The 16509-nt window shown below is 41.5% G+C and overlaps 4 protein-coding genes and 1 non-coding gene across 10 annotated transcripts; 2 read left to right on the forward strand and 3 right to left on the reverse strand.

The window, feature by feature from the left end:
* Window positions 1–329: 329 nt before the first annotated feature.
* Window positions 330–1800, reverse strand: LOC127248419 (mitogen-activated protein kinase kinase kinase 20). Its single transcript, XM_051270739.1, has one exon. The coding sequence runs from the start codon at window positions 1595–1597 to the stop codon at window positions 524–526; it is 1074 nt and encodes a 357-aa protein (XP_051126696.1). The 5' UTR covers window positions 1598–1800; the 3' UTR covers window positions 330–523.
* Window positions 1801–3774: 1974 nt separating this feature from the next.
* TRNAR-UCU (transfer RNA arginine (anticodon UCU)) lies at window positions 3775–3847 on the reverse strand. The gene has a single exon. It is a non-coding gene; the product is annotated as a tRNA-Arg (tRNA).
* A 146-nt stretch (window positions 3848–3993) lies between these two features.
* LOC127248410 (uncharacterized) lies at window positions 3994–8827 on the forward strand. Of its 6 annotated transcripts, none has more exons than XR_007838083.1 (14): window positions 3997–4522; window positions 4710–4799; window positions 5475–5540; window positions 5635–5700; window positions 5890–5975; window positions 6098–6143; window positions 6224–6278; window positions 6789–6865; window positions 7224–7374; window positions 7462–7586; window positions 7654–7758; window positions 7995–8132; window positions 8347–8563; window positions 8703–8827. XR_007838083.1 is itself a non-coding variant. In XM_051270728.1 (14 exons), the coding sequence occupies exons 2-14, from the start codon at window positions 4502–4504 to the stop codon at window positions 8422–8424; spliced, it is 1104 nt and encodes a 367-aa protein (XP_051126685.1). In that variant the 5' UTR covers window positions 3997–4253; window positions 4394–4501; the 3' UTR covers window positions 8425–8701. The 6 variants fall into 6 exon arrangements, 4 of the variants coding, with proteins under 4 accessions (XP_051126685.1, XP_051126684.1, XP_051126681.1 ...); XM_051270728.1 differs by lacking the exon at window positions 8703–8827 and having other exon boundaries at window positions 3997–4253; window positions 4394–4522; window positions 8347–8701; XM_051270727.1 differs by lacking the exon at window positions 8703–8827 and having other exon boundaries at window positions 3997–4173; window positions 4254–4522; window positions 8347–8701.
* On the forward strand, window positions 8430–13016 carry LOC127248408 (zeaxanthin epoxidase, chloroplastic). Its single transcript, XM_051270722.1, has 17 exons — window positions 8430–8563; window positions 9186–9979; window positions 10084–10246; window positions 10348–10422; window positions 10508–10608; window positions 10698–10813; window positions 10902–11113; window positions 11191–11282; window positions 11380–11494; window positions 11574–11677; window positions 11756–11801; window positions 11887–11951; window positions 12035–12121; window positions 12190–12244; window positions 12327–12415; window positions 12500–12587; window positions 12669–13016. Exons 2-17 carry the CDS (start codon window positions 9489–9491, stop codon window positions 12756–12758), a joined length of 1989 nt encoding a protein of 662 aa, XP_051126679.1. The 5' UTR covers window positions 8430–8563; window positions 9186–9488; the 3' UTR covers window positions 12759–13016.
* Window positions 13017–13345: 329 nt separating this feature from the next.
* Window positions 13346–15761, reverse strand: LOC127248409 (uncharacterized). The gene has a single exon (XM_051270723.1). It carries the CDS (start codon window positions 15509–15511, stop codon window positions 14300–14302), a length of 1212 nt encoding a protein of 403 aa, XP_051126680.1. The 5' UTR covers window positions 15512–15761; the 3' UTR covers window positions 13346–14299.
* Between the last annotated feature and the right edge of the window lie 748 nt (window positions 15762–16509).

Genomic DNA, 16509 nt, shown 5'->3' on the forward strand with positions numbered 1-16509 from the left:
ATTTCACGCCAAGTTCATGACAAGGTTACGCGATCCGAATTGTTTTCTCATCACTTGGCAAGAATTGTAGCTCACTTTTCATGCCTAATACATGAATTGGAAAGAATTTGTAGTTGTAATGACTTAGAGAACTCACAGCCTCAGGTGTCTTATGTGTGTGTAGTAAGAAAGTTTTTAGGAAGTGGCAAGAATTTGAGGTATACATTGTGCTGATTGATGATTTGTTTGGACCAAAACACGGAGCCTTGATCAAAGAAAATAATTTTCATAACTTATTGGAATTATTGGACATAAAAAAGGGGCTTTCTTTGATGAAATTTTGAGGAAAATTTCAAGAAAATCTTTCATTTTATAAAGCTTGGCTGTACACTATTTTTAACTGTCGTATTGGTCACTTCACTGTCTAGATAAAATAAAAGTGAAGATTGAAATCCTACGGGAAAAGGGCATCTGCAAAAAAATGTAATTATGTGGTTGTTTAACTATGGTTGAATTGACTGACGGACGGAATATTCTGCTTCCGTCACCGGACGGTGAGCCAGTCATCGGCGACGGACCAATCGGGAATTTGTTTGCTGACAATCCCGCGCAGCCGCTCCGCGGCGGAGATGGAAAACGGCCGGTCATTCCATAAGTAGGGTTCTGGATGATTCACCGGCGATGGGAATGATGTGGCAGAGCACGTCGCCGGCGACGGCAGGTCGGAGAATTCGAAGGGGCCTCTCGGGGAAAACGACGCCGTATAGTGTTCTACGTCTTTCGTTGCGGTGACGTTGTCTTCTTCGAAATCCTGGCCGTCGATGAAGCGGTGACGCAGCAGCATTTCAGCCGTCCATCTTTTGCGGGGATCTTTGACGAAACATTTCTCGAGAAAATCCCTTCCTTGCTCCGATAAAATTCTGGGAATCTCCGGCGCCTCCTCGCCGGCTCCGATTCTCAACAGAAGCCCCGCCACGTCGCCGGAGCATCTCCACGCCGGCGACCCCGCGATCATCTCCGACACGGCGCACCCCATCGCCCAAACATCCGCCGGAGCCTCCTGCTCCCCGCCTGCAACCATCTCCGGCGACATGTACAGCGGCGTCCCCCTCAACTCGCACCCCGCCGGCGCCGGCGCCGCTTCCACGCCGGCGTGCTTCGCCAATCCGAAGTCGGCGATCTTCACCCCGCCGGCGGAATCCAACAGAACGTTCTGAAGCTTGATGTCGCAGTGAACGTAGCCCAGCTTGTGGATATAGCAAAGGCCTTTCACCAAATCCCTAACGTATCGCCGGACTTCAAATTCCGGCAACCCCCGGCGGCCGGAAATCCTCACTCTATCCGCCAAACTCCCGCCGGCAGCATACTCCAACAGCACATTGTACAACTCCTCGCCATTCTCGTACGAAAATCCATCCCCTAAGCACCGTATGATTTCTGGACAATCTTGCAGCTCCGCAAGAATCAATTTCTCGTTCGCCAGAGCCGACCACCGGGAAGCGCCGCAGGACTTCACCGCCATTAATGGAGCTTTAAAATCGGCGCCGCCCTTAGCCACCGCCAAGCTTACCGTCGCAAAGCTCCCGTGGCCCAATCGATCGCCGCGAATCCAATCCATTGCCAGAAGTCAAAAAACCTTCGATTGCTCGAATTTTACTCCAAAGTTTCGATCTTTCCAATTCCTTGAAGATGAATTAAAGGAAATGCGAAACACAGGCCTCATTAAATTCAGTATCGATTATATATATATATATAATCTCTGCAATTTGTGTGGGCGGAGACAGTGTGAAATCATTGAAGTGTAAGAACGACGAAACGTGCGTGGGGAGAGTTAGTTGTAAGAATAAAAAATCACGTGGTGGGAAAGATATTAGGAGACAAATAGAAACGTGGCCGAAAACAATAATGTTCCAAAAATCTTTAATTCAGATTTTCATGTATATACTATTTGTTTTGTTGTTTTATTTCATTTTATTTTCTTAAATATCAATGGAGGTGTCCATAATTAGGCTTGTTCGAATCTTGTTTTAAATGGACATGTGAGAAATTCCATAACTTAAAAATCACGAAACTTGAGAGAATATAAAAATTAGGGTGACGAGTGAAAATAGATCACAAAAAGGATTTACTTGGCAAAATTAGTGATGGGATTTTGATGAGACACGTGATTAGAAGATTTCTTAAACGTGATTGATATAGGCTAATTAATAATAATAGGCTAATAGCATTATTGAGCTTTTAATAATATACTGTAGTATATTAATTGAATGGAATAATGGATGGCTGGGGACCTTTGATTGGATTGGTCAACTATACAACATAATTTATTGCCAATTTCTTCCATTCTTCTCAGCTGCCTTTCAAAAAATATCGTTTGGCTTTCTTTATTTCTAGATTTTCTTTGAAAAACATAATCAAGTAATGGTTTTTTTTTTTTTTTAATAAAAAATACTAGTATTACAATTCAACTTTTATTTAAATAAATAAATAATGATCGGATAAACACGCTTTTTTTTTTTTTTTTTTTTCATGCATGGCTCGTTCAGTTATATTATTCATGATTATGTCTTCTTTTCACTTTACTTCTATTACTATTAATAGTCATCCCTGAAAATAATAAAACGTTTTTTTTTTCTTTTTTAAGTAATTATACATGTAAGATATAGATTGAAATCACACGTTCACATATTGCATTTTCATATTTTTTAAAGAATAAAAGTTTTATATCTATTTTTTAAAAAGTTTATAATATGAACATTAATCACTGAAATGCGGCCGGAGACAAATTCCAGATTCCAGGCAAAAGTTGTTTGGAATAACATGCCAGTCCATATTAATTAATGAAATATGTTTTATGCATTTAAAGCTTTTTTTCCATGAAACCATCATATTAATGGACATTATCACGACAGGCAGTCACTTGAAACTCGGAGCTGTTTGTTGAATTTCACATACATGTCGGGGATTCAGGAGTTTGGATTTCCTAATTTCACATGCTTCATTTCTACTTATAAATTAAATTCTAATTATTAGCCACTTTTGGCCAAAATAATTTCCAATCTCAATAAAGTTAGCATCTTCAATAATCAAATCAAGTTACAATGCCAGCCCTGTCTCATTGGTCCAAATTACAAATTCCATTGTAATACTACTGACAAAGTCACAATCCACTTCAAAACGACAAGCAATATTAAAAAAATTGAACTCGTGTTTTATTTTATTCTACTTATAATGAACTGCTCAATCCAAATTTCCTTCCAATATTTATTTATTTATTTAATTATATATAGGGAACAGACAGACAGAGAGACAGATGCATATGAAAAGTGCTGGGTGTACCCTACAGTTCCGTGTCATCAATTAAACTCCCACGCACACGTTTTCAATACAAATTGTAAAATACCGTATGAAATGTAACGGGAGGGGCACAAGCCCGACTCTCCGGACGCCGTTGGTGTCGCTATCGCGACTCTGTGACTATAAGTCGCATGTTTCACGGCTGCGATTTAAATATTCAGGCACGCTACAACACAACAGCACCGTACAGATTAATTGATTAGAAATGGAAGAGTCGTCTGAAAATATCAGCCGTCACGGACGAGCCACGTGACCTGACCGGCTCTGGACAGGATTAGCCGTATATGGTCTGGTCCGTTCTGTGCTGTGGAGTGGTTTGGGAGTCCTTTTCAGCTAAACATTTTAGACAAAACAAAAAAATATAAATAATATTTATTGGTAAGAAAATGATGGGCTGGACCATTTGGATATTGGGCCAACTAAAAAATTATAACAAAACACGCCCAGTGGGACTCGAACCCACAATCGCCTGATTAGAAGTCAGGCGCCTTATCCATTAGGCCATGGGCGCTTATTTGATGGTTTTACATAATAACATGTAATTAAACAAAATATTACTGTGGAGTTGGGTCTAAACTATAGGAGGGTAAAAATCGTGTTCTGATGGTAGAGCGTTATTAGGTATTTATTCAGAAAGTCGCAATCTGAATCTGGGCTGGCAAATCAGGTGATATATATTGCAGACACAGAGATTGAGGTGGGTGTGGATGTGGGCTGGGTGGAGCGGAAGCTGAGCGGCGCGAAGAGAGGAGAGCTAGGGAGGGACGAGAGAGTGGAGAGCCCGAGCGGTGCAGAGCGGAGCGATTTAGGGTTTTGAAATTCCAATCGAGATCTAAGGTCAGTCGGGCAGCGAGGGTCGGAAATTGTGCTGCTGTAATTTATCGCATCTCATGAATTGTGTTCCTTTTACCTCTTAGGTATTTTTCATTCCGTTAGAATTCTGAGGAGAAAATAAAAGAAAACAAAAAAATGGTGGACCTGCTATGGTATGTGTTGTTGATGATCGCGCTGGTAATTGTGTGTTGTGAGAAAGAGGTGTGGCTGTTGTTGTGTGCAGGAAGAGTGCGTGAGCGATTGAGAGTTGGTGAGAGAAAAGAGAGGTGGGAAGGTCGAGAGCGCTTCCAATATATTACCTGTTTTGTAAATCGCTCAATCGTCTCTCGTCATGTCGGACCGAAAGCTTGTTGTAAGTTTCAAGAATTCCTATTTATTTACCTGCTTCGATGAGAAAGACAGTTTCATAAATAAAGGAATATAAGTTTCAAGAATTCCTATTTATTTACCTGTTTCGATGAGAAAGGCAGTTTTATAAATAAAGAAATACAAATTTATTGTTTATCATTCGCCTAATTGGCAAAATTTATGTGCTTTAGGTTTTGGGAATCCCATGGGATGTGGATACTGAAGGTTTGAGGGAATACATGACCAAATTCGGGGAATTGGAGGACTGCATTGTAATGAAGGTTTACTATTGTTTATTTGTTCGTGAAGACTGCACATAAATATTAAAAGAATACATAATAGTAAAACATGCCTGTTGTAGCTTATTTCCAGTCCTTTGTGGTGGTATTGCTTGGATGGCAGAGGCAAAAGTCCCGGCTTTCTATCCCCATCCTTGACCAGACTAAAAAAGAGTTGAGAATTTTTATAAAGAGACCCAGAATTTGTATATGCCAACTTTGGTGTCTGGAGTATTTTTTATCTTTTGTTGTGAAAGTAATTTGAGTTATTTATAGCTCAACTAATTTCCTTCTACTGGCTATCATATGCTTATGTTCTTTTTTGTTATTTTTGAGTTGGATGCTTGACCGCATAATAGGTTAAATATTTGTGTTGTAGTTATTATCCTTTGAGATGCTTAGAATAGTATTATAGTTATTTTTTCCCTTCTGAATTTCTACTTTGGACTCTTATTAAATTATATAGACTCGGTTATCTACAGTACATGAATGGAAATGAAAATGGTGAGGGCTCCTACTATTCAACAAAAAGGGGGCACAACATAGTGATACGTTTATGTTTTCCATCTTGTTTCAAAATGAATTTTCAACCTTCTCCTTTCATAGCATGAAAATACATCTGGATGAAATGCCAAAAATTAATGATTGTTGCCTATTTCCTTTGTTATGCGATTCTAGGAACGCAATACTGGTCGTTCTCGTGGTTTTGGATACGTAACATTTGTGACAGTTGAGGATGCAAAGGTTAGAATCTTTGCAGTCATTGTTTGCTCCTGTTTATTTGGCATTTCAGTTGGCAATATGCATTTTAAGATTTGCCAATATTTGCATTTGGCAGGCTGCATTATCAAGTGATCATGTTCTTGGCAATAGAATGCTTGAAGTCAAAATAGCCACACCAAAGGTTAACTTCTTTATTATTTTTAACATGTGTTTTCATATTCATGCTCTAGTCGGTTGCTTTATATGTTACCTTGTTTTGCTTCTTGATCTTGCTACTATACTACACTTGACATTTATTGGATGCTTAGAAGCTTCTTTACACAATTTACTCTTTTATAATTATACACTTACAGCTATTCTATTTTCTCAGGAGGAAATGAGAACATCTTCAAAGAAAGTTACTAGGATCTTTGTGGCAAGGATTCCACCATCTGTAACTGAAGCTGCTTTCAGAAGGTTGCCTTTGATTGTGCCTTCAAATTTCTGCAATAATAGTTAATATATATTTGTCTGTGTGTGTTTGGTGTTAATTCATACACTGGTAACATCTGAGTACTATCTATTATTTTCTTATGCAGTCATTTTGAGAAGTATGGCGACATAACAGATCTGTACATGCCAAAGGTTCAGATATTTTTCTATCCTGTTTGGCATCCACACAGTCTTGAGCTATTTTCCCAAAATCATTTAACACATTTACGCAGGATCCAAGCACCAAAGGCCATCGTGGAATTGGTTTTATAACATTTGCAAGTGCTGGTAGTGTTCTTAATAACTTTGGCCAACATCTTGTTTCTGTTAGTTTGTTCCACCTGTTTGCCTAGCTGCATTGTATTTGAAGTTTGCATACAACTCATTTGGGATAGCTGCCCTTAGGCCTTAATGTGTAGATATGAAACATCCACACCTTAATTGGCAGAATTTGATTTGATTATTCGTGAAGATCTTTTCTTTTTTTGGAGAATGTGCAACTAAAGACTACTGCTGCATCTATGGTTTTATATGTGGATATATATATATATATATTTTTTCGTTTGATTTTGATACAAGTGGATGTGGCTAATTATGTATCCTGTGCATGTATCTCTGAATAATTAATGATCTGTCTTTACTAAGGGGAAATTCTTATACTACGGGGGAGCCCTGAAATGTTAAATCTTTTTATTTTGTAACATGTTTGATTGGAAGGTAACACTTGTGCTCGGTTGCAGTTTCATGAAATTGGATATTGTGTGGTAATACAATTTGTCTTTTATAATCTGTTTGCAGAGGCTGTGGATGATCTGATGGGTGATACTCATGAATTGGGAGGTTCACAGGTGGTCGTCGATAGGGCTACACCAAAGGTAGCTCTCAGCGTTGCCTATGTTTAATTTTTAAAATATGCTAAAGTTGTATTACTGCATCTATGGTCATTTAGTGCTGGAAATTGGAATGCCATTATGTGCATCCCAGAGATCTGGCCTCCTGGGGCAGGCTGTGTCAGAATTCCCTCCTTAAAATTGTAGTAAATGGAAATATAAGGCATCTTATAACAGTTTCTCAGATTTTGTCATATTGATAGTTTGACACTACACTTGTGATGGTTTCGTGTCCACCCTCAATTCACTTCCCACCAGCCACAGGGGATAATTTTTTCTTCAATATTTTAATTTTTCTAAAGTTACTTGAAACTAATGTTATGTAAAATCTCTTCTGCTATAGGAGGAAGAATTTAAGCCAGTTAGTCGAATGGCCCCCCAACCCCATGGTGGTGGTGGATATGGTGCTTATAATGCTTATATTACTGCTGCCACTAGATATGCTGCATTTGGTGCACCTACCATGTATGATCATCCTGCTCCAATGTATGGAAGTAAGTTATTCTCTGAGAGCTTACCTCAGTAATCTTTACAAAGATAGGTAATCGATCTCAGTTTGATGACATTGTTGATTTAATTAGGAGAGATTCCTCGTGGAATGGGCAAAAAAATCTTTGTTGGTAGGCTTCCTCAGGAGGCAAGTGTGGATGACCTTCGCCAGTACTTCGGGAGATTTGGTCGTATTTTAGATGTTTATGTTCCAAAGGTAAGAACACATGTTCATTCCATCTACCAAATGAAAAGTTCTAATGATTTTCATCATACTCTTGTAGGATCCCAAGAGAACTGGTCATCGGGGATTTGGTTTTATAACTTTCGCTGATGATGGTGTTGCAGACCGTGTAGCTCGAAGATCTCATGAAATATGTGGACACAAGGTTTCACATCCTCCTTTTTATTCACTTCTTCAATTTATTATCGACACTAGGTGGTTATCCTTACGTTATTTCAAGTGTTTGCTTGATGTAACATGATCTGAGCTAAGGTCTCGACATTACCAAATGCTGCTCAAGATGATAATATTGTTTGTTTCAAGTTCTTACTAGTTACACTCCAGTCAAATATGTAGTGATGGACCAACTACCGGAAGTAATTATTTCTTGCACTTGTTTAGGTTGCAATTGATTCAGCTACTCCAATCGATGATGCTGGCCCTAGCAATAATTTTGTGATGAATAATTCTGAGCCATTTGGATATGGTGGACCTATGCGTGCATATGGCCGAATGTATGGGAGCTTAGACTTCGATGATGTGAGTACATCATATATAAATTGTTAACTGTTCCTGACAAGAGAAGAAGTCTCACATTATTTCTGCTTTCTGCATCGTGAGGCATGCAATACTTTGCCCTCTACCTCATCCTTTTTCCTTGTCACTATAGTTTAAAAATAAAGACGGTTTATTTATTTATTTATTTATCCCTGCCGTAATATTACTAACTGTTCCCATGTATCATTTTGGTCAGTGGGGCTATGGTGTTGGTGGCAGTATGGGCGGCGGTGGGAGACCTTCACGTGGTGATTTCAGATACAGACCTTATTAAAGATAGAAGGGCGTTTGCAGGCTCATCCAATGAATTAATTTCCTTACAATATGTGCGTGTTCTCATCTATGGAAACCAAGGAAAGTCAATGAGTCAGTTGTCACATAACTTTCGCTGCATTGAAGTGGTTTATTAGTTGGTAAGAAGGGTGTCTTCTTATGAAGACGCACATTGCCTTGTGTTTGCTTTTCACCGTATGAGATTTGTAGGCACTTCTAAACTTGTGATTGTATGTTTGAACGATCCATGCTATTATCTGATCTATGTTTCTTGTTCAGCCTACATGCTCAATGCAGTTCATTATGTATTGTAAAAGACGTTGCCGTTGCCCTATCGACGATTATGCTCATGCCTGTGGTGGGATTTTCTGGGTCGAAATTTTGATAGGCTAGGATTTGGATTAGTTTAGCAGAATTTGGACAGCAGCTTCTGAAGTCAGAACCTTTCTGGCCTCTCTTTGTTTGGATTTTCATCTTCTTCTGGTCTTGATTTGGACACGTTTATTTTACTAACAACATAGAAAGAAGACCACGGAACAATCAGTTACAAACAGATTCTTTCTTCAAAATAGGCGCCATGTTCCAATTAATGTCTCATAATTGGATATTCTCCAGTTTAATTTCGTGTCGTTAATATCCTGGTGCCTTCATTACACAGCAAGGCTAAATGTACTATGGCTACTACCTTCATTACAATCCAATTTAGGCACGACTTTCCCTCTTTTGTTCAGTTCTTGATGAAAAAATTGGGAATTTCCGCAGCCATAAAGACGAAAGAGATATTTTCCGGGCAGCTGGGCAATACCCACGTGCCACGTGTTACCTATGCCTCCACCACCACTCTCTGCTGCATATGTTTGGATTGGCTCCCATTATTTGGTGCCCCACTGCTACAACGTCAACGTCCTTTCTCCGGCAACACTCGCCTCGTTATTCTAAGCTGAAAAGGGCGGAGAAAATCGAAGTGAGAGCTGACGAATACAGGTATTATTGATTCAACTGAAGAGGGTAAATAGTTCTCTTCAATTCTCCGACGGTTGTTGCGAGTGTCGGTAATAATTGAGGATGAGTATGGCGGTGCTCTACAATCCCGTCAATCCATCAATCGGTGTATATTCGCGAACTCATTTTCCGTTTCTGGTCTGCCCCTCTCTGACGTCAAAACCACTGTTGAGAAGCCAGGAGGTAGGCGGTTTGAGGAAACCTATCAGAGCAGGAACCGGCGGCGGAGCTGAATCTCATAAAACGGAAACAGTCGGAAACTCGCGGCCGCCGTCGCAAGGGAAGAAGCTGAGGATTCTGGTGGCCGGCGGCGGAATTGGAGGTCTGGTTTTCGCGCTGGCGGCGCAGAAGAAAGGTTTCGAAGTTGTAGTGTTCGAGAAGGATCTGAGCGCAATAAGAGGGGAGGGGCAGTACAGAGGTCCGATCCAGATTCAGAGCAATGCGTTGGCTGCTTTGGAAGCCATTGACATGGACGTTGCCGAAGAGATTATTAACGCTGGATGCATCACCGGCGATCGGATTAATGGCTTGGTGGATGGTATTTCCGGCACTTGGTAAGCTTCACTGCTCTGCAATTACTTGCTTGCTGTATATATATATAGTTAGAGGTCCTATTTGGTTATTGTATGCATAAAATGATGCAGTTGATCAAAATCAGGTATGTCAAGTTTGATACCTTCACTCCGGCGGCGGAGCGGGGACTTCCGGTGACGCGAGTCATTAGTCGAATGACTTTGCAACAAATCCTTGCCCGCGCAGTCGGATCCAACGCCATTATGAACGAATGCAATGTAATCGACTTCGAGGATCATGGAGAAAAGGTATCCATATATGATATATGTCTATAGGATTTCCATGAATGTCTGTATATGCTAAAGATGGTGATTTTAGAGGAGCTTATATGTAGATGATGCAACTTTAGGTAACTGTGAGGCTCGAAAATGGGGAGACTTATGAAGGCGACCTACTTGTTGGCGCAGACGGGATATGGTCGAAGGTGCCTCTTAGTTTCAACCATGGTGAAATAACATTAGATAAACCTACAAGCGAAAATTCAACAAGTTTGATGATTTTTAATATAGGTTAGGAAGAATTTGTTCGGAGCGGCCGATGCAATTTACTCTGGCTACACTTGCTACACTGGAATCGCGGATTTTGTTCCCGCTGACATCGAGACAGTTGGGTGTGTATATCCTCAACCATATTGATGAAAGAGTTCATTGTTTTTTTTCTATGAAAGGTTTTTATCTGAGTATACATGTTTTTTCAAAGGTACCGCGTATTCTTGGGGCATAAGCAGTACTTTGTGTCCTCTGATGTCGGAGGCGGCAAGATGCAGTGGTATGCATTTCACAATGAATCACCGGGTGGTGTCGATGCTCCAGGAGGTGATCTTCTATCAAATCTTTTTTTGGTGCCTCAAGATCCAACTCGAATATGGTTTGGTCACTGATGGTTTCATGTTTTCCTATTCAGGTAAAAAGGAGAGGTTGCTTAAGCTGTTCGAGGGCTGGTGCGACAATGTTATAGATCTGTTGCTCGCCACGGATGAAGATGCCATTCTTCGGCGCGACATTTATGACAGGTCTCCGATTTTCTCATGGGGGAAGGGCCGCGTGACATTGCTTGGCGATTCGGTCCATGCAATGCAGCCAAACTTGGGTCAAGGAGGATGCATGGCCATCGAGGTAGGTTAAATCTTTTTCGGTGGGGTTCGTAATCAATGAAGATTGCTATTATCGAAACTTTTGTTTGACGATTGTAGGATGCATATCAACTAGCACTCGAGCTCGATAAAGCATGGATGGAAAGCAGCAAGTCTGGAAACCCCGTCGATGTAGTCCCTTCTCTACGGAGGCAAGATCCCGATCATTCCTCCCATTCTGTGCTCGTTAGATCTACATCTACTGAATTATTAACATCATTCGCAGCTTTTTTACTTTGCTCTCTTCAGATATGAGAATGCTCGAAAACTACGCGTTGCTGTTATTCACGGCCTAGCAAGAATGGCTGCAATAATGGCGTCGACTTACAAGGCTTATCTCGGTGTAGGACTTGGTCCATTGTCGGTAAGGAGAAGTGATTGGTAGAATGGAATGCTGTCCGTGGTTTTAAATTTGATGGATAGATATCTGTTCTTTTGTGTAGTTTTTGACGAAATTTAGAATCCCACATCCCGGGCGAGTTGGTGGGAGGTTGTTTATTGACATAGGCATGCCGTTGATGCTGAGTTGGGTTCTCGGTGGTAATGGGTGAGATTTTGCGCCTCGTTTGCTTGTTTCCGTGAAGCTTTTACTTCGAAAACACTTGAAACTTTTTGCTCTCTGCAGTTCGAAGCTTGAAGGGAGAGCCCTGCAGTGTCGACTATCAGACAAAGTACGATGTTTCAAACTTGCAACTGCTATTAATAGAAGCAACATGGTTGTCGATATGTTTGCTTAGTACTTTTTATTTCATGAAGGCGAGCGATGATCTTCGAAGATGGTTTACAGACGACGATGCTCTTGAGCGAGCTCTAGATGCAGAGTGAGCATATGATCATACACTCGCAACAGATTGTATATGCCCCATAGTTAATAAAGCTCAACTCTGAACTTTCGTTTTTGCAGTTGGTTCCTGTTTTCGATTGGAGACTCGACTGAAGCGCCTGAAAGCATTTCCCTGAGTCGAGACGAGAAGAACCCCTACTTAATCGGGTATGCGCGTTTTTTACCGAATTCCATTTCCATGTCACAATAGATGTCTAAACTTTCATTTTTCTCAGGAGTGTAGCACATCCCAACTTCCCCGGAGTCTCGATTGCTATCCCTTCGCCTCAGGTGAGCCTCGACCCGTCCTTCTTTCTTCGTCGAAGCCAAGTTTATTCCCTTTTTTCGAAAGGTATTCACTACAATCCCTCAGGTTTCCAACATGCACGCTCGGATAAGCTACAAAGACGGAGCGTTTTATGTGACTGACTTAAGGAGCGAACACGGCACATGGATTTCAGAGTAAGCTATACATTCCATATCTCGTTATGGCCCGTCTATCCATAGTGAGAATGGTAGTCTAATCGAAGATGATCGATCTTGCAGCATCGAAGGCAGGCGATACCGTATTTCCCCCAATGTTCAGACTCGCTTCCGCCCCACTGATGCGATCGAGTTTGGTTCAGATAAAAAGGTTAGATCTTTGATACTCGTGTAATTCGGTTCACTCATTCGCAACAATGTTGGACGATGTTCTGCTTTTTATTGTTCGCAGGCGGCTTTTCGGGTTAAGGCACTGAAAAATCCCCCGAAGACGATGACGAAGAAGGCGAAGGACGACGACCAAGTTCTGCAGGCAGTGTAGAGAAGGAAGTTACAAACTCCAAGAAACCCAAGGTAAGAAACCTGTACAGGATCGATTCATTGCTGCTGCATTTTGTTAGCTGCGGAAGTATACATCTCTCTCTCTCTCTCTATATATATATATATTTATATATTTATACATACAATACATGAAAATGGTTAAGGCCAACCTCCCGCTAATGGAGGATAAACTGTATATGAAGATATTTATTGTCTCCTTGATCTAATTTGGGAAGAAAATTTCTATCTACTGTGGAAATTGGCTTTGGCACGTGACGGCAGGGAAGGCGCCAACGGTCGGATTATAATTTGACCGTTACCTTAAGGCAAGTAATCATTTAGTCAGTCAGTTTCATGGATACCCTCTGGGATATTGGAAGGCCCATGGAGTACAGATCCGGGTGAATCCATACCGTTGGATTTCTTATCGTGAGCATCGGTCGTCGGATGGATTAATTGGTTATAGCTACTTGCCAGCTTTAAATTTTGGGGGGGAAATGCACAAAACAAGAGGAAAGAAACAGTTTTACAACTTTCTAGGATACTAGGAAAGTGAAATATTTTGGAAAATACAGAAAGACAGCAACTTTGGAAAGAAATAGGATTAAAGCGACTTGAAACAAGAATTTATCATCATGATTCAAACACCCAAAACTTGAGAATAAAAATCATAACTTGGGTGCACAAAACATAGATAAAAGATATATGTTGAACAAATGATTGTGAGAAATGCTTCTCTCTCAAGCAAGAAATTACCAAAACAAACAAACAAACACTCATAATGATGAGTGTGTTCAATATATCAAATTTTTTTTAAAAAAGGGTTTGCAAAAATGCCATTGCCAATGATTATCACACACATTAAACCACTCTGACACCCTTTTTACTGCCACAGAAAATTTGCTTCTTTTACAGCATACACATATTTCTGTGTGCTGTTTCTCCATGCTGTCTTCTGCTTGAAAACTCCACTAATGTTTTAGGGAATTTTAATTTCTGAAAAGGGCAAAGAAAAGAGCAAAGGGAGGAACAAACATTCAGTACGACGTCGTATCAGATCAAGAACTCGATCGTTGTAATTTTTTGGATTGGGAACAAAACGACGCCGTCGCGACGGGGTCAGTTCAGTTTTGTTTACTATGTCAAGTGCATGCGCTCCTAATGAAAAGATAAATTTAATTAATTAATTGTAGATATGATTAATGAGGCTTTAGAACTTGATTTGTTTAAAAATTAATTTCAAGTATCTTCCGCATGCATACACTGATACACGTGCAAATAATGACTTTTTTCTTTTCTTTTTGCGTTGATATTTGTATTGTTTGTATGTTTGTCTGTAGACAGGTTAAGAACAATTACAGCAGTAAATAAATAGATTAAATTCATGTAATTCTTTATATTGAAAATATGTGCCTTTCCTAAATTATATATATTGTTTTCTTTTCCCGATTCCTAAAACGAAAAAGGAAAAAGCAAACCCGAGGCTTCGAATACTGAAATGGAACATCCCAAAATTAAATAAATTATCAGTAATAACGGTGACTACCGGTTGACCGACTTGGCCAGTTTCCCAAGCTTGTCAGCCAACTCGGGTGGCAGCTCTTTTGCCGGTTTCTTCCCCTTCTCCAGTCTGAAATCGAACCCGAGTGCCTCCGAGACGTCTTCGGAGCTCCAACCCGCCTTTCGGAGCGTATCCGAATACCGAACCGCTTTCAATAGCAGGGCGTCCAGCACCGCTTGATTGTCGAGGATCACCATCTCACCGTCGAACATTCCGGATGCTGACACGTGTACGATCTCAGAGACGTCGGATTCTGCCCACCCGCTTTCTCTCAGAACCGACCCGATTCGGGTGACGTAGTTATCCACCCATTTAGGCGGTATGGATTTCGGCGGCATGTCGATGTACCGATCCGGCGACGACGACGACGACGAAGACGAATTTGATTGCCTGCGGCGGCGATCGACAGCCGCGTCGCTCCAGAACTCCACCCATCGCGGCGCCCGCTTTCCGGCGGGGACTGCGTCCAGACTCCTCCTCCGGGAGAAATTGTCCTCCGGCGATGACGTGGCAGATTTCTCGTTCACGGACCGCTGCTTCGACAGAATGTTAGGACACGGATCCTGATGAAATCCGGTGGACTCGCGATCGAAGAAGTCGGACAAATCGAAGCCGCAGCAGAAAACACAGTTCTCGTCGACGTAAAAAATGGGATTTCCGGCGAGGCAAGGCTTACAGGGAATGTAACAATGGTTGAAAACCGGAATCAGATGCGGCGCCCGTTTCAGAGCGGTTCGGGCTATCCTCAGCGCCTTCTCCGGCTCGACCGGACGCGGGCCCCACGACTTGGACCAGAGGGAATTCCGAGCTATGTGGAACGAAATCGAAGCAACGGGGAGGTCAATAGAGGCGCGGAGCTGCTGGCGCGCCGCGCCGGAGGAGCGCCAGTCGGGGAAGCCGGGGCCCAGCGGAAGTCCGGCGGACAGAACGGCTTTCAGGTCCGGCGGGAAGTAGAAGCCGAACTCGGCTTCAGCAAAGTCGAACTCCGGCTCGGTCAAACCGGGTTCGACTCGGATGCCGGAATTTTTCAAATGGGAAATGAGTTTGTCTGCCAGGGACGCGAAAGACAGCTGGCCGTTCCGCGGCGGGATCGGCGTGGACGGAGCCGACGCCGCTGCCCGCGCGGAGAACCGGCGGAGACCGGCGGCGTGGGCCGGGTTCAAACCGGACATCCTCCGGTCGACGTCCACCATTATATATATTTTTTGTTGCTTTTGATTTTGAATCTTCGCAAACTTTGTGGAAATGACAAATTCTTCACTTTAGGCAAATCTGAGCAAAATAAATTGGATGGGAAAGGGAAAATTACAGACGGGACGAAGCTAGCAGCTGACTGAAATGGCGAAAAGAGTGAGGAGTGAGTGAGTGCATTTATTACAGGAGGGGCGGCGAGGTCCGGGCCCACCGTGGATCAGATTTTGATGGAATTAGAAACCTCAAAAAATTAATTAATGGTAACTTACAGCATTTATGTCCTTTAGTAGTAATTTAATCAAAATCGTGTTAGTGGTGTGTGTGCGCACAATAAAACAATTTTATTGTCTTTAAATGTAATCTTTTTTCCCAATACAAACACCCAACCCGAAATATGGATAAATTATTTTTAAATATATATGAACAATTTTCTTACTATGTCGTACGTGTGTGTGGCTGGGCACGTGCGATGTCTGTGACAGGGTTTGAATAGTTCGACATAAAACCCCACCAAATAAAAGAGATGGATATGGATTTGTCTATGCGTAGGATCACATCACAAATTTAGGTATGTCCAAATACAAATTAAATTGAAATCCAAATCCAAATCCAAATCCACCTCATTAAGGCTGGCTTCTCCAATAATGGATGATCAGTACATGAATTATTACATATATACTTTCCCCCTTGAGGATATATTGCTCAAAACTGATCATTAATCAGTTGATGTCTCGTTAATTTGGCTGTCTTTGTCTCTATTGTGCAAAATGTATATGTCAAAGCTAGAAAAGAGACATGGTGGGCTGGCTTCAATTCCCAAATTAGGACAAAGAAATTGATTAGATGTTGTAGGAGAGAGAGAGAGAGAGAGAGAGAGAGAGAGAGAGAGAGAGAGAGAGAGAGAGAGAGAGAGAGAGAGAGAGAGAGAGAGAGAGAGAGAGAGAGAGAGAGAGAGAGAGAGAGAGAGAGTAAAATTAGAACATGGGCCTATATGTTG

This window comes from Andrographis paniculata, unplaced genomic scaffold (assembly GCF_009805555.1).
Source record: "Andrographis paniculata isolate CXL003 unplaced genomic scaffold, ASM980555v1 Contig34END, whole genome shotgun sequence".
Lineage (NCBI taxonomy): Eukaryota > Viridiplantae > Streptophyta > Magnoliopsida > Lamiales > Acanthaceae > Andrographis > Andrographis paniculata.